This window comes from Schistocerca piceifrons, chromosome 8 (assembly GCF_021461385.2).
Source record: "Schistocerca piceifrons isolate TAMUIC-IGC-003096 chromosome 8, iqSchPice1.1, whole genome shotgun sequence".
NCBI lineage: Eukaryota > Metazoa > Arthropoda > Insecta > Orthoptera > Acrididae > Schistocerca > Schistocerca piceifrons.
In genome coordinates, this window is record NC_060145.1 from 268,312,525 (window position 1) to 268,338,901 (window position 26,377).

The 26,377-nt window shown below is 36.3% G+C and overlaps 2 protein-coding genes across 4 annotated transcripts in view; one reads left to right on the forward strand and one right to left on the reverse strand.

The window, feature by feature from the left end:
- Positions 1–26,377, forward strand: part of LOC124712502 (carbohydrate sulfotransferase 11-like) — a 237,398-nt gene that overhangs the window by 92,778 nt on the left and 118,243 nt on the right. For 2 of the 3 annotated variants that reach the window (XR_007005582.1, XM_047242800.1), the window contains exon 1: positions 23,395–23,944. The exons of the other annotated variant lie outside the window; for it this stretch is intronic. The gene's annotated coding sequence lies outside the window, so the exon portion shown is untranslated. Of the gene's footprint in view, positions 1–23,394; positions 23,945–26,377 lie in introns of those variants that run through there. 3 annotated transcript variants of the gene reach the window in all.
- LOC124712500 (calcium uptake protein 1 homolog, mitochondrial-like) overlaps positions 1–26,377 on the reverse strand; it is a 236,346-nt gene that overhangs the window by 6,208 nt on the left and 203,761 nt on the right. The window contains 6 exon segments of the mRNA XM_047242799.1: positions 4,723–4,812; positions 5,154–5,281; positions 5,397–5,521; positions 9,021–9,137; positions 10,917–10,937; positions 10,939–11,078. Of these exon segments, the coding sequence (XP_047098755.1) occupies positions 4,723–4,812; positions 5,154–5,281; positions 5,397–5,521; positions 9,021–9,137; positions 10,917–10,937; positions 10,939–11,078 (621 nt within the window).

Genomic DNA, 26,377 nt, shown 5'->3' on the forward strand with positions numbered 1-26,377 from the left:
TGTCCGCATGAATGCCCACCAACTAACTGTGGCCAAGAAACAAGTGGACCACCCTGTTGCTGAGAATGCTGCCAATTATGACGTTCTTCATTTCAATGACTGCTTCACAGCCTGTGCCATATGGATCCTTCCCACCAACACCAGCTTTTCTGAATTGTGCAGGTGGCAACTTTCCAGCAATATATCCTACATTCCCGTAAACCTCCTGTCTCAACCTTCATTAGTCATTGTCCTCACCCATCCAGCTCCTCCCCTGTTCCCATTCCAGCACTACACAGCCCTCATTCCACCATCATACCAGTCTTTTTACTTATCTCCCTTTCCGTTTCGCCTCAGCCCCCTCCTCCCTCTTCCATACCTGTCTCCTGTCCTCCATCTAACCTCCTGATTGCACAAGCTACCCTCCTTCTCCACCTCGTCCCTGCACACTCCTCAGCAGAACTTCACTGTCAGCCATCCCTACCCTACTATCCCTCCCCCTCCACACCCAGCCTCCTCCTTACCCCCACCAAGTTGCCACTACCATGATGCACTGTTGCTGCTGCTCACAGTGTGGCTTCAGTTACCTGGGACTGCAGTCGTGTGTGTGAGCTGTGTGTGTGTGTGTGTGTGTGTGTGTGTGTGTGTGTGTGTGAGAATTACAAAAACAACTGTTTCCATTTTAATGCACATAGCTATATTATCGTATTTGCTGGAAATATTTAAAACATTATGGAAGATCAATTAAAAATTAATACAGTCATTATACTGTGTCTCATCCTGAAGCAAAGCACACTGCACAAAAAATTAGTCTGCTGAGAGACATCATGCTAATACCACATAACACTAATTTTAACATTGATATTAGCCTCAACTTAGCAAGGAAGAGAGTCTATAGGTTTTTCAGGGTCATATAACTGGCTACAGCCGTTCACTGATGTGCCATAGGGTACCTTTGTGTTCATCAAGTGCATATATGATGCAGCCCTGTGAAGACGGATGCTGTCATCATGGAAGAAGAGTGTGTCTACAGCATACTCCTCATGAAGATTTAGAACAAAGGGCAACATTTGGTCACTGAGAATGCTTAAATAAATATCCTGATTTATGTTGACAGAAGCCTGAATCAATAGGAACAAATCATGGTACAAGAACAGCCCCTAACTATCACAGAACCACCTCCTGCCTCAACTATGACCTTAACAAAATTCTAATTCAACAGCCCTTTGGGTCTTTGGTGAACTTGATGCCTTGTACCACTTGAAAATAAACTACTACTTATCAGAAAACACAGTATGCCTCCAGTCTGTTACTGTCCAGTGTGGGCCATTTAAGGTGTGGAGGGTTATGTGCCACTGTGAGCAATATGTTTTTAGAGGTACTTGACTCCAAATGTCCAGTCACACAGTTCCCTTTTAAATGTTCCAGGAACTGATGGCAGTAATTCCTGTTGGTTTTGAAATACTGTGACTGGTAATGTGTGACACTCATCTGCAGCCCCTATCAGTTAGGAATGGGTTTCATGGTTGTGAGTGGTACACTACTACTTGTAGACATGCTGGACAGTCCACATTGATACATCAATAAATCAGGCAACTTAATTCAAAGTGTGGTCATGGGCACATCCAAACAGAAGTGCTCCTTTCTGCCACATTGTCGACCCATCTTACTGCGCTGATTGCATACCACTGACTGGCACATACACCCATCACAGTCGCGACTTCTGTCAGCAATGCTTCACATGACCACTTGGTACCAGTCCTACAACAACTACAACCTTACAAACTTTCAACTGAAACTTGTTTTTATCCTGTTACTAGAAGGCGCTGCACCCAGTTAACAAAGGATAAGTTTAAACAAAACAAAAAAAATTGGTACCCCAATTGTAATTCTGAGCAATGATTCTAGATGCAAACCCATAAAAAATGTCATTGGTCATCCATGAGCAATTCACTTTTCTGGAAACGTTCAATGAGGAAAATTTTGTACATTTCCCTGGTTTCTGTTTTTTTCATGCCATTCAGAATAAAAGCAGTAACATTTTGTACTTCTTAATATCCAAAACACCTGAAATTAATCAAACCACAGCCTGTTCAAATAACCAAACAATCACACTCCAGTTGCAGGATTTTGGTACAATGATGACTGATGATGATCATGTTTCTCAACCCTTCCGTAATTTCTGTTTCCTGCATTAGACTTTCTTGCTTGAGCAGTTTACACTGGTGGAAGTAATTTTGTGCCACAAAGTGTAACAGTTTAGCAGAGAATCCCCAAAAGTTGTATTTGTTCTCCATGACACGTATGAATGTGGAAGTTAGTGAGGTGTCAATCTGGCAAATAGTGTACATGTTCTAAAAATTCATACCTACTTGCATTATTTGGCAGTTTTTTTCAACCTTTACAAAGTAATAAATAAGTAGAATCCCTTTCATATTCTGGAAAATTGTGTCCATAACCTTTCCAATAAAATCAACCTCATATGTTTCGGAGTAGGCTCATCATGTTTAGCCGATTATGATTTAATTTCTTCTTCTTCTTCTTTTCCTTGGCATTTGTCCTGCATGCTGGTGGGGTCCACTGTATTGGCTCATTGTCGCCACTTCTTGCGATCTTGTGCCTGATCAGGGTGAAGGCCTGAGATCTTGAGGTCTTCATGCAGGTTGCCAAGCTATCACTGCCTTGGTCATCCTGCTGGCCATTTCCCATTTACATTTTGGTTGAAACTAGTCTTTGTCACTGTTTTCTCGTCTGCTCTAAGGACAAGCCTGTACCAATGTAGGCGGCTTTCTTTCAGTTTGTCCACTATTGGTGCACCACTGTACAGCCTGTGAACTTCATTATTTGTGACGTGGTCATGCAATGTTAATCCCGATGTCCACCTAAGCATTTTCATCTCCATCACATCAAGTCTTTGCTCTAATTCCTTTGTTGAAGGCCAGCATTCAGCCTCATACAGTGCAACTGGATGGATTACCGATCGATATACTTTTGATTTGAGCCTGTTTTGTGTTGCATAGTACTGCAGTAACAGAACACCATTTGAGCCACGCGCTGCTAAGGTAACATCCAGGGTGAGGTTTCCCGCAGATTTTTTGTGATGGTATCTATGACAGTGATAAAGAGTAGCGGGGAGAGAGTAGATTCCTGATGAACTCCCTTGGAAATAGGGAAGTCATCAGATAGTCTGGCAGCTGACTGTATCTGGCTCCTCGGGTTCTGGTAGAGTAGTCTGACCCACCCAACGAGCTCTTCAGGTACTCCATGCTTTCAAAGGGCAATTATGATTTAATGTCTAATTGACAAAAAGGTCATTAGAAACTGAGGCCAAGCCTGGCTGGGTTGAGGACAGGGGAGGAAATCAGTTTCCTCCTTTTCTTGGTGTAAACCATAAGAAACTTAAATCTGTATGGTATACAAAGATTTGAGCCCAGTTCCTTGACAATCTAAGTTTTATGCCTCTAACACTATGCCACCTCACCCAGTTTCAATGATTGGTTTCATTGCTACTTCATTCTTCATGTGAAGGGGTGGACCCCACTACTGATACACAATAGCAAATTGCAAGGCAATCAGCTGACTTCTTTTTAAAATGGTTCATACATTGTCAAAGAATGAAGTTTTTAAATTTGATAGCTGTTCACATTTAACAAATTCTGAAGCCATATTTCACAAATTTTTTGTAGTTAATTGTTCAAATAGCAAATGCTGAATTCTTTCTTCAGATGTCTATGGCACCCAGTCATTTCATATTAGTTCCTCACTGAAACTTTTCAGCATACCCTCATATGCTCTTGGCATAGTCTAAGAAACACTACTGTTTGCAGACGTATCACATCTGTGAGCTCACAGTTGACTTAATGAACCAAGATAAATCTAGACAAAAATTTTGAAGCCAGCAAATGAACCATATTGTCATTTTTTATGTGAGCAGTTTCTTAGCACACTTGTTAAATATGGAAATGAGAAGTTATTACATTCCAGCTACCAACTTCAACTTCACTGTCATGATTAATTTCAATTAATCACTGCAACTATGAAATCTGAGTTTCAATGTCACCCACTGTATGGGTTGTGAGGCTGCGGCTGTTATTTCTTGGATACAGGAAGGAGGTGGTGGAGATAAGACAGCGGGTAGGAGGATGTGAACAGAGAGAGGGGAGAGTGGGTGATGGACAAAGAGAGAGGGGAAAGAGAAAGTGGACAAAGTAAGGGGGGAGATGGAGAGTAAGATGTATATCCAATTCCCATACACATTGAGCAATTGCAAAACTTTGCCAGGTTCACTAGTAGTAGTAGTAGTAGTAGTATCAAAAGGAAAATTCTTTCAAGTAAACTATAAAATTATAAAACAGAATAACTGGCCAGCACTACCTTCCGGACAAGTGTCAAAATGCTGATAGACACACATAAAAGTACACACTTTATCCCAGTTTTCAAAACTAATAATTCCTTCCCTGTGGAGGAAAGTACGATAAACTGTAGAAAGCCCCATCTATAGTGATAACAAAGGTTAACAGTTTGACATTCAGATTTCTTTTCCTTTTTGTAAATTCTGTGTATGTTATAATTTTCTGTGATCAAGTGTCATTACTGCAAAGGTCCAAATCGATAAAAAATAACTGGTATCAATGTATTTAAGTCATGGGGAAAATTCCATACTTATGCAGCAAACACCCATCATAGGTAACAAGAAGAGACTCTTATCTTCTTAACCCATATTTTAAAATAGTTGATACTTACAGTTTTCATCAAAAATAGTAAATACCACATCTATAACATGGTCAGACAGGTCAACATGTGCAACAGTTTTGGCCACATGTTTTAGAGTTGCTGTGAAATGGAAAGACATTCATTAGAATTTGATTTTAGAGTTCTATACTTTATAACTGGTAAAGTTAGACACTTGAATTAAGATTCTAAGGAGCTTCTATTAGAAATGTTTATAAACTGTGAAAAGTATAATAGAATCTCTCCACTAACAACATTGATGCTGTTTGGTTTTAATCAATAATTCATTAATGAAAAGTTAAAGTTACATTTTTTGAAGATCTTAACGGAAATGAATGTTCAATCTCAGGATAATATAAGATTGTAGCTCTCTACACCAAACACTATTAGCATTTTTGCTACACTTGCATGTTAAGTAAAAGATACAAATCTCTGTCAGTTACCTTGGTCAATTGAGGCACCAGCAATGTGATAGAAAGTTAGTGCAGTGTCCACATCATTTATATTATTCAAGAAATGGAAAAACTTGAGATAATCATCTTTGCTTATGCCTTTTGCATTTTCTTTGAACCTGTAATGAACAACAGTACTATGAAACATCAGTATAAACAATGATTTTTATCATTACATAATTCATGATTGAAAAAATCAAATATTTGGAATGAACTTAACAAGTGTGTTCTTACGCTTTTTTAACCCTTTTCAGCATTCTTGTTTTCTTCTTTTGTGGATAACCAGCATATGCCAAAAGTAATTCAGTGAAATCAGCCTCAGATATGTTGCCATTTTCATCAGGACCTTTCCTTAGAAACTGAAAGAGAACATAAACTAATGAGTACTTCATGCTGGTAGATAGATGGAACTTTCACTGCATATTTAAATATTGCTGCACTCTCCACTAAAGATTTTAAACTTAACACCAAACCAAAAGGAAATAAGCTGAGGTCCAAATCACCGATTATGATACAACTGTCTACATTACTACGTAAAAAGAACCCAGGTAAATGCATAACAATACAGCGGAAGGTGAAGCACTAGAATTAATTAGAATTTTTATGAGATAGTGTAAGATCAATATGTATCTTTCTGCTCTGAGATGCCTTTTGATATTCACAAACACTGCAGGTGCAATATGAAAAACGTGCTTCACGACACAAAAAATGCATGGCTTGTATTATTTCTAAAAGCAGTTACTGGCTTGTTAGGATTTTGAGGTTTGTTTCCAAAATTTATGAGTATTATACATGTACAAAATAAAGGTAAACCCACAGCTGAGATAGAGCAGCAACTATTTAATTGAAAATAGAGTACTGTAAATCTTATTTATGATGTCCTGCTTCTGACAGTGGGTAAAATATTTCTGAATAACGAGGCACACTACATTTATGTTTTCCTTTAAAATGAATCTTTTGATGAATAAAACACTATGCCTACAGTTATCTTTAAAGAAACATTTTAATGATAAGCTATAAAACTGATCACCTGTATCAGCTGCTGATAGCAATGTATTTCATTTTATTAGCAGAAGAGGCATATTAATATGAAGTATTACATTTTTGCTACTTTTTAAGATCTTAATTTTATCTTCAAATTAATGTAGAGTGACTAAATCTCTCTTGTCTGAGCTGTCACATAAGTGCTGGGCAAAAATCACTGTGCAAGTTTAAGTGTAATATATCAGTTTCCATTGGACAGGCCAGTACACTACGAATAATAAAACATGTAATGTGTAACCCAACTGATATAAAATTGTCTGAATATTTGCAAACATTTGGCTCCAGAGCAATAATTGTAATTTGTATAATACTGAACTGACTTCATCGAAACAACTGCAACTAAAATCACACAGGCACCTGAAAATTCACAAAAGCATGAGAAGAAGAACAAGAACAGAAAACCAGGCAGGTGCAACTATTTGCTCAATATAATATGAAATACTTTTCTAATAATACTTTTAATTATAATTATTACAGATCTTGATGGAACATAACAGAATGCTTTATGAACTCTTATCGCATATTTGAATCGATTCATCAAACTAAAATTGATAATACATATATCCCTACATGCATAACACACTGAACATACTGTGCACAAAACAACATACTTCTGCACTTTCTCCCATTATGGAACAATAACCTGATGCAAGGCAGCAGCTCAGGATGATCAAGCACTCATTCTATAGAAAGAGGCAAAGAATGATAAACCCACTCCATCTACGAAAAGGTCTTTAGAGGCAGAACATAAGCACTGCACTGCTTTGTTCAGAAGAAATAAATAACATAAAATAAAGTTGGTAATAGAATATAATAGTTACGTTTTAAGAGGAACTTCGCAATTTTCACTCAAGCTACTTCTTTAAATGGAATTTATGTCTCCTTTTTCTGCCTTTTCACATTCTGATTTGTAGTGTAACAGGGCATTTTATCAAATATTCTGGTCAACTATGGGTATTTGTATCAGCTAAAGATGACTGTGATAGTGGGAATTTGTTATGTAATGTATAAAACAGGAGCAGATACTGTGCACTCTGGTCTGTGTTAGTACACAGGGTGCATGCAGTGGAACAATGAGGGCAGTGGTGAGCAGTCACACAATGCACGGTGTTCACTTGCTGTACAATGCTAAATGTATGCTTTGGCACTTAGGTGGTGTTATGGATGGCTCCGAGTAAGAGGGCTGTCGACAATGTCAACATTTGTGAATATCCAGATTACTTAGTATCAGCTGGGTTACACATTACATGTTTTAATTTTCATAGTGCACTAGCCTGCCCAATAAAAACAAATGAATCACCTTTCTATTAAAAAAGAACTCTGATGAACGGCCTTTGTTAATGTTTGGTTAAATTATTTTGAGTAACCATCGTTGGGATCTGTCATTGTTAGACTCAAAGACTTTAAATACAGACGAGTGCAAATTAGAATTGGGAGTTTATTTAGTAGCTTGAAGTAGTTTTCATGATCTAACATTTCAACATCACTGAGTGAGGATCGAAGTCTAGAAGAAAAGGAAGTTTACAAAATGTGGTGGGATGGAGTAGCTGGACCACCAGAACAATTTCTAAGGACAACTGTTCATCTGTAAGATATATAACAGGTAATTGACAGGTCTAACATGGTGAGAACGTACCAAGCACAGACAGCAACTCAAATGTGACACTGCAAACCCATCTTTTTCACCAGAGATCATCATTAAACTACACTGTCCTTGGTACTGAGAAACTAATGACAAAAATAAATCTGAAGTAAAACCCGAAATACACAAATGATGCAAGCTACAATACTAGCTTCCAAATGGACTCTTCACATCCATAAATGAGCTTACAAATTATCAGTGCACTTTCCTTGTGATGTTCATTGGATATACAACCAATAATTATAGACAGAGGAAATGTTAATCCTTTCAACGGCCTCATACAATTTGCAAAAAAAGTTTATGATTCTGCTAGCTCTTTCACACTTTACAGTTATACCCCTTTAAAAAGTTACTTTTGGCAGTGTATTTCCACATGCTTAATGATAATCAAGATGACAATGAAATATAGAATCTTAAGGCTATTTATTCTTATCAGTGCCTCAGTTGAAAAAAAACTACTATAATCTTTACCATTTCTTAACCTTATTTAAATTGTTATGTTGACTGTTGCTAATGATGTCACCAACTGTGTGACAATTATCATTAATCTTTGACTGGTGATCAACTTCCATACGTAATACATGATAACTAACATTACATTAAATTAGCTGGAAGCTAGGACACAACTTTAGCCTGAGTGCCAAATGGCTCTGAGCACTATGGGACTTAACATCTGAGGTCATCAGTCCCTTAGAATTACTTAAACCTAACTAACCTAAAGGCATCACACACATCCATGCCCATGGCAGGATTCGAACCTGCGACCGTAGCGGTCACATGGTTCCAAACTGAAGTACCTAGAACCGCTCGGCCACACCGGCCGGCCTTTAGCCTGATTTTCATTACACATAAACAGCAGTCAGTAGGACCAAACAACATATAGGATGGGGAGGGGAGCCAAGGCAGCAGAGAGAGGTAGGTGAAAATTATCAACTTTGGCTTCATACCGTCTTCTTCTTTTTCCTCCTCCTCTTCTATAAGGAGCAGAATTGTTCACCTACCAAAGTGTTGTGGTACAGTTTGAGTAAATTGAAAGAAGCATAGTGTGTCATAAATAATGACCATGTTCTTTCATATATTAACAGAGAGCAGCAATTTGAAAACTGATACTTACACTTGCTTTTAATAGTAGCACTAAACTTAAGGAGCCACTGTGATGATTAGGTACTTACCTCAAGACTCAGTATCTCTCTCTGTAATTGTTGTTGGAACTCGAGAAATTTCTCAATAGTCAATTTCTGGTCATGGTTTGGTCCGAAGAAATATGTTGTCAGTGCAGAATTCACACCCTACAAATGAATTTCATGACCATAAGTAAAATAGATCAAAAAATTTTATTTTGTGAAAATGAATAGGAAATGATGACTGGCTTAACTTTTTATTAAATTTTAAACTTATAAAAATTCAAATTAACATTACCAAACAAACATGACTGTGTTGTTGATGGTTTATTTGATGCACTCTGCATTAGTTATTAAAACAATTAGAGGTTTGATTTCCGAATTACAAATCCATATCATGCCTTCTACAGCAAAGGTAACAATAAGAAGGAAGGAGGTATAGAGTTTATAATGTCCTGTCAATGACAAGATTGCTAGAGACAGAGAACACACCTAGATTTGGGACGATGAAGGATATCAGTATATCCTGACATTTGTGTTAACAGGCTTAGGTAAATCAAGGAAAACCAAACCTGGAGGGCCAGATGACAATTTGAACTACCTTCCTATGAAATGAGAGACCACTGTATGAGACCAATGTGAAATTGACATCTGGTATTAACAACACGGCTTATCTTCAGGCTACATACAACAAGCATTATGCATGTGCATTTGAGTACTTTAAATTAGCTAAGCTGCTTTCAAATAATACAAACAATAACAACATAATGATATAGTAGTATCAGATTACACAATTTTGAAAACATCTGGTCATGCTGTATATTCCTTCTACAGATTAGCCATCACAGTTCATACCAGGTATCTGCACAGGCCAGGTAGTAAACATAGCATGAAAGTGCCATGATGCTGAAGAAATGATGTTGAGTGCATCCATGACTTTATGACTTAATGATTGATCAAATGTTTAAAAATAACTAATAAAAAAGTCTTGGAAATTTATGCTGAAATCTGAGAGCTGTATGCAGGCAGCAGAGGTGAGTTAAGTGACTCATTTCTTAACAGAGGCTAGCAGGAGATAAGCTTAGGTCAATTGTATATTTGTGCACACATATGTACGTATATGCACGAGAGAGAGAGAGAGAGAGAGAGAGAGAGAGAGAGAGAGAGAGAGAGAGGGGGGGGGGGGAGAGATAGAGAGGGAGAGAGAGAGAGGGAGGGTAGAGAGGAGGGGAGGGAGAGATAGAGAGGGCGGAGAGAGAGAGAGGGGGGGGGGAGAGGGAGAGAGAGAGGGGGGGGGGGGGTCTGCAAAATCATTGTTTCATGAAAGAAAAGTTCACCGTGACTAAGCATGAAAATAAAGGGTAACATATGATGAACAGGGCACAGCTCGTATGATCTGATCCAAGTTATTTCTGTTTGAACAATGGAAAGTCCATGTCGGAATATCAAAAATATTATGAAAAGGATAGACTGTTACTCACCATAAAGATGACATGCTGAGTCGCAACACACACACACACACACCACACACACACCACACACACACAAGGAAGCACATCTCATGGACACATGAGCACTATCTCCCGCTGCTCCAGCTCACATATAAGTCTTTTCGTTTATGCCTGTCTGCAACTCAATGTGTAATCTTTACAGTGAGCACAAATCTGGTCTTCTCATAATACTGTTGTTTCTATCTGCATTACTAAGAAGAAACTACAATCATGTACCATTAAAGGTAAGAATATTAGTTTATTACTGTTGTCATACACATAAATAAAACAATTTACCAATTAGGAACCAACATGCATTATTTCTCTCAGTGCAGTTTGTTTCTAGTCTAATATGTATAAAACAGAGGGTGACAATATTTTCTACTGGGGAAGAAACAAATACAATTTACTTAATGCTTAACATATCATGAAAAGTACAAAAGTATAATCATATAACCTTGAAAGTGTTTCCAGTGTTGGGCATGATCCCTATGTCGGCTGCCAATGCTCGTCTGCTGTCGAATGAGTGTAGCCACCTTTTCAAATTCTTCTGAATCAACATCCCCATCACCATTCAGATCGAACATACGGAAGGCAATCTCAAAATGTCGCCGTGATGCTGCACGATAAGAAAATTATAGTGTAAGCATAGAATAAAGCATGTAACAAGTAACCAATCACTATGCAACCCAGTCATAGTGAGAGATTGTGTTGACAATTGGTACTGTACTGTATGGATACCTACAGATGTCTTAGACTTAAACCCTGCTCACAACACACACACACACACACACACATACTGTGACATTCTCAGTACATAATATTCTTTTATTTTTTTACAAAAGCAAACTAGCAACAAACATGATGAATATAATGATTAGTAGATATTCTTCCCAATTCATTGGATATGTCAGGATTTAATATATGTCGCTGCGAGGGCAACTTGATTGTTGCTGAAATAAGAATTAAAAAAAGGGGGGGGGGGCAATTTCACCTAATATCTGAAGAGAAGAAGAAGAAAAAGAAGATGAAGAAGGGGAAAAATCTGAATGAATATTTTTCAGGCGTAGCAAATAAAAGAAAAAGAAAAAAAAAAAAAAAAAAAAATCACTAGATCAAATGTTACAGTGTTCTGTAAAAAAATTATATGGCACGTACAATGGTGGTGGTACCCATCACACAGTATAAATATCAGGAAAACAAGACACAAAAATTAATAAAATACGTAGATGAAGTGCTAGTCTGCATACTTAAAGAATGTATAAGCAGTTAAAAAGCCCCATTAACTGACATAATTATTTTTGATACCATCAATGACTTTCCACACAAAGTGAGACATTGGAGAAAATTGTTTTTGCTGATTACAACATTCCAGAAGTCTTAATAGAGAAAGACAATAAAACCCTACAGGTTGTTTATAATTAGTCACCATCATGCAATAAAGTTACACTGAATATAAAAATCAGACAATGGTGAATTTCTGCTTACATGTGGAAAATAATTCTGTAAAATGAAATGTAGATGAAAATTTCATATGCTACATAACAAAAGTTTTAGGAATTAACACTCACTGTCACCTGAAATGGAATGAACACACAAATACACTAGCAAAGAAGATGCCAGCAGTATGCTATCCTCTTATATTTTTGTGATCACTGTGTAACAACAACACTTTATAGTTACATACTGTTCCTAACCACACTCCACGTTTAGCTATGGAATCATTTTTTTGGAGTCCCCATACACAAAACATGCGGAGTGTCTTCGGCCATTAGAATAATAACTAAAATTAGTAACTGAACTCACTGTAAAGATATGTTCTAACAGCTGCAGTTCTCCCTGCACCATGTGAGTATATCTACCAATTCGTTATGTACATCAAGAAGAACATCCGTAATTATCTCACAAAGAGCAGCACTCATGAACAAGAGCCAGACTAAAATTGTACAATAAACTGTCCAAGGAGTTTAAAGAGAGAAATAAAATTTAATTACTTGAAAAATCAGTAAAAGCTTACCTCTTAAATAATTCCTACTAAAAAAAATCAAGGATTTATTTAGATAACACAGAACAGAAAACACGATAAAAATTAACACTATTTACTAATGAACACTGTCATTTTACAGTAAACTGTCATAGTTTAATGATTCTTACTGTAAAATCATATGCTTTGCGCCTGTGATGGACTGTTCTAAACCTTTTCCATTTTCTGGAGCTCAAAATTTAAGTCATTGTGGTGAGATAGGTGACGTACTGACTCAGCTTTTTCAGATGGGTGAAAGGGACAACATGAAGAATTCAGTAGAGTGGCAGAAGTATCATCAGCGTCCTGATGCCAGCTGACAAAGTTTGTGTATGTATGTGTGTGTTGTGTGTGTGTGTGTGTGTGTGTGTCACGGACAGTTTGTGCGATGTAATAAAATGAATAGTGTTATAAGTATTTTTATTTTTGCAAGATGAATGTATATAATAATTTTGTAAATGATCTGTGGAGGAATAAACAACTATCTACTTGATTAACTAACTAAATCACTTCGTTCTGTATGAAAATTTGCACGGGACAGCAACGTATTTTTTGAATCCTAATCACACTCTTGAGATTTTACACAGTTTATTAATACTCTGCAGATTTAATCTCTTGGCAAATGGTAGATAGAAGTATCTCATTTGTTTATGTATTTAAGAATCAATGAATGTGGCATTTGCACTGAAAAATAAGAAAGATCAAGGATTAATGCCCCATTGGTGATGAGACTACAATAGAGCAAATATCAGCTCTAAATTCACAAGGATGGGGAAGAATATTGGCTGCGTGTTTGTTCAAATGAATCTCTCCCGTATTTGCCTTCACTGATTTGTGGAAACCACAGAAAACATAAATGTATAAGGATAAGGAGGAGGAGAGAGTTTGAGCCCTACTCATCCCAAAATGGGAGCCCAGTGTCTTAAGTGCTGCACACTCTTCATTCAGTTTGACCTGCTGAATAAAGACTGTATGCAACGTTGTAAATTACTAAACAAGAGTAGAGGACCTTCTGCCATGATTACTCTTCAGAAGTAGACTAGCCTGGTAGGAGGCTAACCTGACAGTGTAACATCCCACCAGCTAGTGAGAAGTTAAAAATGGTTTAAATACCTGAGAATATCTTGCCTTCGGTGTCCCTCCACGACTGCATACATGAGCTAAAATATGCTTGTTCAATAATTACAGGATACCATAATGGATTTCACTACAATGATGTAAGGGCTCAACTGAAGTAAAGTAAGTACGTAGATTTATTCACTTCAAAACCTGTATCTTATGAGCTCATGATCAATCTTCGATGTAATAAGTCTTCTTGTTACTACTAGAGCTTACCGATGGTAGCACATACTACACTGGCGATATTAAATAGTCTAGACGCAGTAATTTGATAGAAATACATGTGTGAGGTCCACTGCATTGTTCAACACTAATACTCAACACAGTATGAATATAAAGTCACATATCATTCTGCCTTTTGCGATATTAAGTCAAACTGTTTAACACTCTGAAATAATCCGTCACTGCACTGTTCTAATATGCTGTTTTAGACAATGTCCAACACACGAGTTGCTCTATTGTAAATCCAAACTCAAATCATGCACAAAGAACGTATCTGAACTGTACGCACAGATCTGTCCTCTGGTGGGTCCTACACTCATCTGCCCCAACAATACTCAAGGCCGAATATTTATACTCTTCCTACAAAGTAATACTGGTTATAATAATGCAAAACATAATTTATAATATGAAATAGTTTGACAACATTATCAAACACTTTATAATATTCCCTACTTTGCTAGAACAAGTTTAACACATGTCCTAAACATGTAAAAATCACATTAATATTGAAATTGCAGAAATAAGCATTCTAACAATGCTGAACAATCAATTATCTATATTTCGTTGATTAGTCTCGAGATTTAATTCCTACTATTTACAGATGATGAGAACAAAATATATTATTCTTTTATCTAAACATTTTCCATATATTAATTTCCTGAATCTGATTGTTTATGGTACAAAGGGTATTGTAACTACTATTGTTTTGTATTGCTATTATTCTTCTAAAAGCCTTTTTCCTATTATCGAAAAGTAATTGAATTTAATTATAGCTGGAGATATAAGAGTATTGACCTAGTAATACATAATGCAGGGGTGGTAACCATAAGCCTGGAATGTTACAACGCGAAGGCAAGTTGGAAGAACAACAAGAGTTATTTGTTCAAAGTGTTGAAGAAAATATGTGACATTATGATTTTTAAAAAAAGCTATTAAGATGATACTACAGTGTCACATATTTGCAAATATATCAACAACTGAAAATCTTTATTCTTTTACATTGACTTGAGATGCCATTACATACAGCACAAAGATCAGTAAAAGTTAATTAAAGGCAGTGTCTAAATTGACTAGTCACAACGGAGAAAGGGAAAATACTGTAGTTATCCTTGTAGTCAAGAAAATGTACAAAATGCAGTATATAAACAATTCACGTTATATTTGCTTCCAAGAAAGTAACTGCTTACTGAGTTTTCATCAGTTTGGCTTTCAGAAATGGCAATGTATAAATCAGGCCTTGTGTATAGTTTTATATGAAATCTATAATGCATTCAATGAAAGAAAACATAGAACACTAGTATTCTTTCATCTCATACAGGCCTTTGACCTCATCAACCAAGCACTACTTCTAGAGGGGGGAAAAAAAATAATAAAAAAAATCGCAGAACTAGACAAACAATGCAATGAGTGGGTTAAATGGTATCTTTTGGACAGAGTTACAAGAAGTCATATTTACCTTACAAATGGTGAAAGTACTTAGTCAAACGACTAAGTACTAAGATAAAGAACTAACCAAGGTTCTATACTCGATGCAGTTCTGTTAATCACATTTATAAATGAACTGCAGGAAGGTTTACCATTAATGTTTGCTAGTATCACTAGTCATTACGGCGTACATTATAATTAATTCACTGTACTCATGAACTCAAAACTATAATTGGTGATACAAACTGCAAGCTGGTAAACAAATTAAATCCAAACAAATAGCTACTAAATAAAGACAAAACTGTGCACATAAATTTTTGATTATCACAAAAGGTACAATCTATGGAAGGTAATGTATCTATACTACTTCTGCTTCATTAGGACCCTTGAGGATCACGTGTGGCTTGTTTTGCATGTCTCCTTTCTTCTCATTACCTCTTCATTCTCTCGCTTCTTCTGTTTCTTTCTTCTTCTGTTAAGACAACTTTGATTTTAGTGTCTGGTCACCTGTGACCATCCACCAACCCATTATACTTCTCCCTGTCCTGTACTACTACCTGCAGATTCCTTTCTTTTATTCCTTTGTTTCCCATATGACATGTTGCATTCCATATCTTCTTAGTCATCTTCTCCTCATCCATCCTCATGATGTTCCCAACAAATAGCAACCACCTCTTCTGTATCTCGCTCAATATGGGTTCAATATTTTCACACAGTTCCTATCGTGTTCCGTGTATCCAGATATCCTCATGTTTTTTGGTGCCCCATATGTCTCTCAAAATTTTCCGCTCCTCCTCCTCCAGCTGTATACAAGCTCTCTTGTCGAGTGTGATCATTTCTGATGCGTACAGAGCAGCATTTCTTACAGTTGCTGTGTAATGTCATAATTTGGCATTCCGTGACAGATTTTTCTTGCCGTATGTTGTTTTCACCCCATACCGAAGCTTCTGCAAAAGCTGTGCCCTTTCTACTGTGCTGTATATATGTGCTATACATATGTAAGTAGCCACAAAATTCCTGGGAGTGTGAACAGACAATACTCTGCAGTGGGACATCATACACAAACACGAGTTATTAAACAGATTGGACAGACTGGGCAGTTTGTGCAGTTGCACTGTTAGTGAAATCTGTGAGGTAGAAACATTAAAACAGGTCTACTTTGCACATTCTGTGACCAGATACTGAATATCATTTTGAGACATCTGGTGCACAGAATTTTTATTAAGCAGAAGCAAATAATTAAGATGAGGAAACAAGTGCCTCTCCCCTCCAACACAAGATATCTCTTTACAGAGCTCAATATATTGCTGGTAACATGTGTCAATGGAAGAGTCTGCTTATTCATGAAAATTTACTCCTCTTAACAAAAAATAAAGATGGCCCCATCATCAAAGCTGTCATTCTTAAGATAATTTTAGACTTGGGCAATGGCTTTGAAAACATCACAGCAGTGTTAGGCACATGGAGAGTACTTATGTGCAAGAAGCTACCTAGATATTTAAAGTTTGTTAGAAAGGATTCAGGCTCAAAATAAATTTGGTGTTATATGAATACTACTTTTATTCTGTAGAAGAATTTATGAGCAGACATTTTATGTCTGCTTGTGTCTGTGTATGTGCGGATGGATGTGTGTGTGTGTGTGTGTGTGTGTGTGTGTGTGTGTGTGTGTGTGTGTGTGCGTGTGCGCGAGTGTATACCTGTCCTTTTTTCCCCCTAAGGTAAGTCTTTCCGCTCCCGGGATTGGAATGACTCCTTACCCTCTCCCTTAAAATCCACATCCTTTCGTCTTTCCCTCTCCTTCCCTCTTTCCTGACAAAGCAACCATTGGTTGCAAAAGCTAGAATTTTGTGTGTATGTATGTGTTTGTTTGTGTTTCTATCGACCTGCCAGCACTTTCGTATGGTAAGTCACATCATCTTTGTTTTTAAATATATTTTTCCCGCGTGGAATGTTTCCCTAAAATATATATATATATATATATATATATATATATATATATATATATATATATATATTAATAGAGGGAAACATTCCACATTGGAAAAATATATCTAAAAACAAAGATGATGTGACTTACCAAACGAAAGCGCTGGCACGTGCCAGCGCTTTCGTTTGGTAAGTCACATCATCTTTGTATATATATTCTACGGCTTGTATACACACACACACACACACACACACACACACATCCAAAAACAAAGAGGATGTGACCTACCAAACGAAAGTGCCGGCACGTCGATAGACACACAAACAAACACAAACATAAACACAAAATTCTAGCTTTCGCAACCAACGGTTGCTTCGTCAGGAAAGGGAGAAGGAGAGAGAAAGACGAAAGGATGTGGGTTCTAAGGGAGAGGGTAAGAAGTCATTCCAATCCTGGGAGCGGAAAGACTTACCTTAGGGGGGGGGAAAAAAAAGGACGGGTATACACTTGCACACACACATATCCATCCACACATATACAGACACAAGCAGACATATTCAAAGGCAAAGAGTTTGGGCGAGATTGTGTGTGTGTGTGTGTGTGTGTGTGTGTGTGTGTGTGTGTGTGTGTGTGTGTGTGTGTGTGAAAAACAAAGATGATGTGACTTACCAAATGAAAGTGCTGGCAGGGCGACAGACACACAAACAAACACAAACATACACACAAAATTCAAGCTTTCGCAACAAACTGTTGCCTCATCAGGAAAGAGGGAAGGAGAGGGAAAGACGAAAGGATGTGGGTTTTAAGGAAGAGGGTAAGGAGTCATTCCAATCCCGGGAGCGGAAAGACTTACCTTAGGGGGAAAAAAGGACGGGTATACACTCGCACACATACTCATATCCATCCACACATATACAGACACAAGCAGACATATTTAAAGAATGTTTCCCTCTATTATAACCATATATATATATATATATATACACACAAGCTGTAGAAGGTTAGAATCTTATATTTTTTGAAAAGAGGCATGCAACTATCTCTTGTTCTTTTGTTTCCAATTATTCTAATTGCTCTCTTTTGTAATTTGAATATTTTAATTGCCTCAGTCGAGTGGCCTCAAATTTCTATACCATAGCTCATTATAGCATTGAAGTATGAAAAATACACCATGCATACATCATCTTCAGTTATTAGTGGCTTAATTTATCTCAGAGCAAAAACAGCACTGCTAAGTTTATTGCTTATATTGGAAATATGATCTTTCCATCCTAAACAACTGTCCACAGAGATCCCTAAAAATTTAGCACTTTCAACTACTCTTACATCTAGGTCTTGCAAGAGAAAAGGAGAGGGATAAGAGGCAGAAGAAACAAGGTGCAAAAGGAAAAGAATCAGAAAAAGATAGAAAAGGAGAAGGTAAGTGCAAATGACAAACAACAAAGTGGAAGAAACGAAGTTATCAAAAGAACAAGAAAACAAAAAAGAAGAAGAAGAAGATATCTTGTTCAACAAATAGTGCATACAACTAAATGCAGCAGAGGTCACATGCAATATACTTGAAGAACCATACAGCACATATGTGAAAAAATCAAAAAATATTATCAACATGAGTGATGGGATCGTTGGAATATATATAGCAAGATTTTACAATAGTATCAACAGAACTAAATAATGTGCAGTGACATGAAGATTTTAGTATTAAAATGTAGAAACGGTTTCTTAGGAGTAAATAGTAATGGATGAGAACATAAATTATTTTGCACACCAGTTTTTTGTACAATTGCTGTGAGACTTGTGTGGAACATTGAATGCATATTATAGTGAACAGTGATGTGCATAATGTAAATGAATCAATGGAGATTTCTGAAATGGACAGCAGCACAGTTAACACTCTAGAATGTCGTACTTAGTATTAAATATGTAAACAGTAAAATGTAAGTAGTGAATGAACTTCAATGCACTAGATGCAGCAATGATGTGTTGTACATTTCATATTTCCCCTTTGGCCTTATGTTTACATAGAAGAATATCAAGTGTCATTTTGCCTATGTTTTGCAAGGACTTTTGCAAATTTTGATTCAAGATATCAGTCCTAAGCTTTAAACATCAGCCTTTATGAAAGTTGGAGCTACAGAGGAGCCACTGTGTTATAATGTGCTATGGTATGTGACATATCCTTGGACAGTGCACCTGACTTGCGTCATAGCATTGCCAAGACTCTAGGCCACAAATATTTGTTCAGCATCTCCATGCACCAGGCTGTATCACATCATATCATATCATTTTAATCCACTCAGCTGACAACACAGATTGTCATGCAGACTGATTTATTTTGTGCTTTACTGGGCAGGGCATAAATTTTCTATGAGTATAATATTATAATCAAGAGTAATATGCCACTGGGTGCTTGAAAAAGTATGATGCTGAAAATCTCCAAATATTCAAAGACATCAGTGCATAGTTTTTAATGCAGACAATTATTCCATACCCTCTTAGCTGTTGTAGTGAACAGTGTAAGAAATTGGGGGGGGGGGGGGGGCAACAAAAATGGTAAATATTTGTGATCTGTATAGTTATTGTTAACAAATGAGCATATGCTGCATTTTATTATTTAAATATATTCATAAACCATACTGTGACTCAAAATAGGGATTGTAAGAAATTTATCACAGAATAACAAATGACCTACTGATGCCCATAGCCAATGACACTTTCTGAGAAGCTCACATGCACAGATTTCAATCAATAACCTGAGAATCATGTAGCTGTATTCCCTGAAATGTTGTTACATAATAACACTTACAAAAATCACAAATCAATTATATCATTCAGGCTCTTGAAAGGAAAATGCATAAGACTGGAACAATTAAGTAAGTCGACATATAATTTTATGTGAATGTAGTTCATAGAACATTTCAGCAAATTAAAACATGAAATAAACAGCTACCAGTAACAACCCCCATCAACTGCCGGCTGGGCTCTTTATTTATCAACATTTTCTAGCAGGAGCACCAAGGGAATTACTACTACCCATCCCCCTGGGGAGGAAAAAATTACTACTTCCTGCAGATAAATGGTGCTGCTTTTATCACAGACAATCCTCTGTGGGTTATTCTTCTCTGTGGCAGGAGTTCTGTGTAGCTGAGGAATAAAGCAGTTTTATCACTGCAGGTCAGTTATCTTACTTGGAAGATACTATTTTCACAAGTCACTTCAAATTAAAACAGCAGAAGAAAGCAATTTATAACCGCCATTTAATACTGTTTTGTCTTGAGGAAATTTCATTTAATGAAGCAATCAATTTGAAACAAATGGCTACACTCATCACTTCACAAAGCAATGTTTCTGATATGTACTAAAGCAAAACAAGTATATATTTTTTTAAAGAGATGCCTTCCAAGAATGGTCAGTAAGAATGCTACTATAAAATATACAAACACTGCAATAAACATCACAATTTAAGCTGTAGTGTATTCCTGCAGATCTACTAGTTTTTCTGTTACCTACACAAATTCATTTTATGCTGAAAATCCAAAAACATTGAAGGAAAGTTTATCTTTTTCATTTGGACAAATGTGTAATCTTACTAATTGAACTACATAATGGACAGGAATATAATGACACAGAACAACATAAATTATGTTTGTAAATTCAGTAAAGTAATTGTAGTTTCCAACATAGGCATGTTTGTAGTACTATGCCACACAAAACCAATATATTGCAAGAATGCTTGGAATCACCAATTTCTTTCTTTCTTTCTTTGTACCTGTGAAGACCATTTCCACTCAAGACAGCAATGCCGTAATCATGGCAGTCTGATCACACCAGTCACATTGTCACAGTGTTCAATAATTTTTTGGAATGAGAAGATGACACTGTTTAGCAGAGAAATTACAAGATGGAAAACAGTGGAGTTATGGTACAAAATATGTAGACTACTCATTCTTAAAAATAGAATTGAAAACATACATTTTCTTATTGTAACATTTATTTACCACAGATTAAAGCCAAAATTACAATCTGCCCATAAGATTCAGTCTTGTAAGTAATGAAAAGGAAAAAGAAATGGCCAATGAAATGACTAAAATGAGAATCATTATTTCAGATTTTATATAAAATGTGCCAATACAGAGCCTGGTTCAGAATCTTAGATTAACAAAATACATACAGGATGATGTTCTTCTGAGAATTTAGTTAATTTCATATTCCACTACGGTTCGTTAAGTGCATTCTGACTGTCCATACTTCCATTAGTAAATGGAACTTTCAAACTTTTGTTTAGTGGCGTAGTTAATTGCGGAAATAACTGGCAATATTTAGGAAAACCATTGCCATGATTCATTTTGGTCAATAGAAGTTTTCCACCCACTACAGGATCAAACCAACCACTGCAGTATCAAACAGTGGGATCACACAACAGATGGATCACAAAGAGGTCACATTGAAAAATGTTGTATGGTCAGCCTCATTGTCTACAGGTTAACTGCTTATTGTTTGGGAAATAAGCAGCTGACAGGTATGATTACACTCAGTTAACAGAACAGAGAATTTTATTTTCTGTGATGTGTTTGTAAACAATTTGCCGCTAAAAAGGGACACCCCAAAGTTAGTTGTTCGCATGTACATAAATTCACAATGAAGTGCTATGACAAATACATGTTTTTCCCCCAGATACCAAAAACACATTATATTACTGAGCAGGCTGACCCTCCCCCTTCCCCTTTACTAGCAGTAACATCTAGTAAAGTTGAAAATATGTTGACACATAGGTGTTAATCAGCTCTTCAATCAGAGAAAACCTATTACCATAAAATTATGGGACAGAATTGCTGCCATATTTACCTTCAAGAGAATTGTTAGTCCTGCTGACATGCACCTATAAAAGCATTTACATTATCCAAGCTTTTGGAACTAATAGTTCCTTCCTCAGGAGAATTACAGAAGGTTAAAAAGGTCACTCAAATTCTGATATGAGGGGGATCCTGCTGTTGTGAGGAGAAGGGAAGACAAAAGTATCTCTCTCTCTCTACTTAAGTTTCATCTGGAGGCCAACAATTCTGTCTCATACTTTTCTTGTCTTCTTGAGAGAATTTTCATTTTGAAACAAAACCTAATACCATTCTCTCTTTCATTCATTCATCTTGTTATGTGGAGAATCTACAGGACTGTGGACAGTGTCATAATACATAAATTAATGAAGAAAGGTTGATTTTAAGAACTGCATTTATGATTAATTGCCGTCAAACTGTTATAAACTACTTATGCTCAACAGACTAAATGTTTCATAGGAAAATTAGAAAGAAACCCACAACTTTTTAGATTCTACTTCTTTAGTTTTAGTAATCGATTGCTGTTTATCTGCTATTGGCTGCTTATTACTTCTATGGCTACACTGATATTTACTGGGTACAGCTGTTCCCCACAGACAGTAAGAACAGTAATCTGCTTGTAATGAACATCGTTACTTATACAGCTATTCAAAGTCTTAAATTCCGCATTCTAAATCATTAAATAATTTGTAGGAGAGCATAATACAAAATAGTTTTACTTTCCTTTTGAATTTATGGGGATTTCCAATTTATTACGTTATGGGTGATGAGAGCATTTAATGAGCTTTACATTAAACACAGTGCATCATGTGAAACCTACACAATGAGGCCAGGTCTATATGAAATTTGTTTTCGAGTCCAGTGTTAAGGCTGTGGAAATCACAGATAATCTGAAACTGCTTTTTTTACATCCCAAAAAGAGCTATGGAGGAGCAAATGTACTAGGAAATTAGTATAATAATTCCAAAATATCTGTAGAGGTCCCAGTACAATGTTGGGTTACCTTCTCTACAAAGTATTCTTACTGTTAATACTTGCTGAGTCAAACTTTTGCTTATATTAGCTGCACTGTTCCAGAAGATAATTTCATGTGGTGACAGGTACTGAAAATATGCAAAATAAGCTGGTCTCCTGATGTTCAAGTCAACACAATGAGATAAACTTCAAGTGCAAAAGTGACAAATTGGCTTTGTTATTAATTAATTTCCCCCCCCCCCCCCTCTCTTTTTCTTTGTTCTAGCTTCCCCTCCACCTACTACCACTTTCAGACAGGTGCTCACAGCCTCCACCCCTCCTCTTCCACAATTCTCCCTCTCAGGCAGGCAGACAGTCAGTAATCAATACTGGCAGTTTCCCCCACCACCACACTTGAAACAGGGCAGGGCAATGGCTGCCTCACAACAGTGCATCTACAGATATGTGTCATGTCAGTCTCTGAATAACTGTGTATGTGAACAGCAAAGTACATTGACTGCCAAGTTTGCTTTGTGGAGCAGTTAACACTTAATTAGCTACACCCTGTTACTGTGTAAACTTCCTTATTCCCCTCGTCCAAGTGTGTGGTAGGGTTTTGAAAGTGGGAGAGTAGAGAAGTGTAAGTGGTTTGCAAGCGATGAGAGGAATTCACTAAATTTTCAGCAAAGTTTTGTCATGCACACCCTGTTATGGTTTTCAACAAATAACACATGGTACAATTGAAAAGAAGTGATACTACTGTGTTTTTATGATAGGGACTGTACTTGATTAAAAAGAAATGGACTGAGAAGAAAAGTGAGGAGTAGGTGGGAGGGAATACAACAGTGCTCAACTTAAAGAGTTCCCACTTCATCGCCACCCTGACACAACAAATATGTGACAGCACATCATAGGTACTGCCCACAGTAGAATTTAACAACAGTAATGTCATACATCTTTATGAAGTCAACTACCAGAATTACGTAAGTATGTTTCCTATATTCTGAATCCTTTTGCTATCTTCATCATATAACTGGAGGCTATCTGCACACATCAATCTTTACACTTAATATTCAATTTTATGCAGGAAATTTATTAATTGCTACACACCTATACAGAAGATATATAAGATAATATTATTTCACAATATTTATGATTATTATTATTTTCTATTATTCCCATTTAAAGAGAGCATTTGAACTTGAATTCCTTTATGATGATTGTTTATGTTTTTTCTGTTTTTATTATTATTATTACTGTTTCTTTATTTTGGCTAGCTGCAGACAATGTTGCTTCAACCATCTCTTTCCTTAAGGTTTAACTAGCACTCTGTATTCTCATATTTGTTTTTTTGTGAGTCTCCTTTTTATTCATTATATTAAAGATCAAAGAACACACTGAAATTAATGTCATACACAAAATATTTTTTTTTATTTATAATTACAGAGTGTTGCCTTAAATGGAATACCTTGTCAGTGCCCACATAAACTGTTCACAATTGTTTTTGTCCCTTGGCACTTAGAAGGCAAGGTAGAGTCAGTAAGTCAGTTACTGAAACAAAGAACCATTAAAATTCCAACACACAAGTCAAAGTTATTAGAAGAACGTATCTAAGAATCAGTTTTTTTCATGTGGAATTCAGGCAACTATGTATGATGAAAACAGCAAAAGTTGACTGTCCTAAAGTACATTGACAGTTTAAAAAAGTAAAATAATTACTTCATTGCTTTTCTTATGTCCCAACACCATTTGTTCAGCAGCACAGACATCATACAATCATTATGGAGAGAATAAAACAAATATGTTTCACAAGAAATGTACAAAACTTTAAATCAACAGAAATACACCGACTGGTATCTTCTTGAAAGATCACACTGTTACAATAGATTTGTGTTATTAACAGTGAATAATTATGAAAACTGTTGCCAACAATGTGGCACAGTAGAACACACAAACCATAAAAGTTACTATAGTCATATTTAAGTTAGCAAGATCACTTTTAACTTCATACTTAATAACGACTACAGCAGGAGAGTTCTAGCAGAATGCTTCTATTTTTTGGTGAGTGATCTCCTTTACTCTTAAAATACTTGATAATGAGTAGTTGTAGGAAGGGGAAAAATCTCTTGATCAATGGCACTAGGTTTGGCTAACAACTTCCAATTACGTGAACCTCTACCTAACCTGACAACACAAAATTTTCTTAACTGTTGTCATGTGCATTGAGGAAAACAATGACAAATTGAGAACAATGATGTGACAAAAGCAACTAACAGTCAGCCAGCTGTTTACATGTTAGGTTTATACTTCCTTTTCATGCTGTGTACCAGGCTTAATTTTAAAATCTGCAGTTATAAATAAATTTTTGACGAAAAATGAGCTACCAGCTAGGAGCTACAAGAATAATTAGATTTTATCATAGTGGATTTTCTTCATCCAAATATCACATCTCTAATTCCACATATAGATTAACTGATAATTGGAAGTTTTGGGAAAAATCTTGTACTGAAGGACACTTTTTCCTTCCGTTTTAAAATGTGTAAGATTGCCAATATTAACTTACAATTTTTCTTGAAGCAATAATTCAATACTGTCATAGTCATTAGGTTAATTGCAAAGGCCTGATTATAAAGGATATCAAAGCCCATTTGCTGAGTTTCAACGGAAAATTTCTGAATGACATAAATAGTTAAACGATATTTCAGATATTGCTCATAATTTTATTTTTTATGGTATCGAATTACTGGAGACTTATGACCAAGAAATGTATTCTTACTTGCTATATGAAATTTTTCATGGACAATTAGGAACAAGGGTAACACAAAATTCAAGAAAAGATAAGGATGAAGTAAAGAAAAAGTTATGACTGCTTAAAACAAAAGTATTTTGGGAACAGAGAGGGGAAGTCCAAAATGTGGCTATTACATGGGACCCAAACAAATCCCAGATTATCTGAATAACATATATGTTTAATGAAAGGAAAAAAGGAGGCAGAAGCAACAATCTCAACTCATTTTTAACAGGCTTGCCTATCATGAAATGGGTCAAGCCTCTTGGTGAAGACTGACAGTTACAACTGTTTTCATGAACAGTTTTATGATAATCTTTGTAGACACACAATAAACAATATTCAGTGTATCTGCAGGACAATTTAAATGAGTTTTATTTGTACTTCTTTACACATATTATAATTAATGGGTTGAATACACACAAAAAGGATCATTAAGATTCATGTCCCATAGACGACGATGTCATTAGAGATGGAGCATAAGCTTGGATTGAGGAGGAATGGGAAAAGAAATTGTGTGTGTTCTTTTCAAAGTAACCATCCCAGAATTTGCCTCAGACAATTTAGTGACTGGATACCATACATCTGAATGCATGAAGATCTGAACTGCCACCCTCCTGAATGTGAG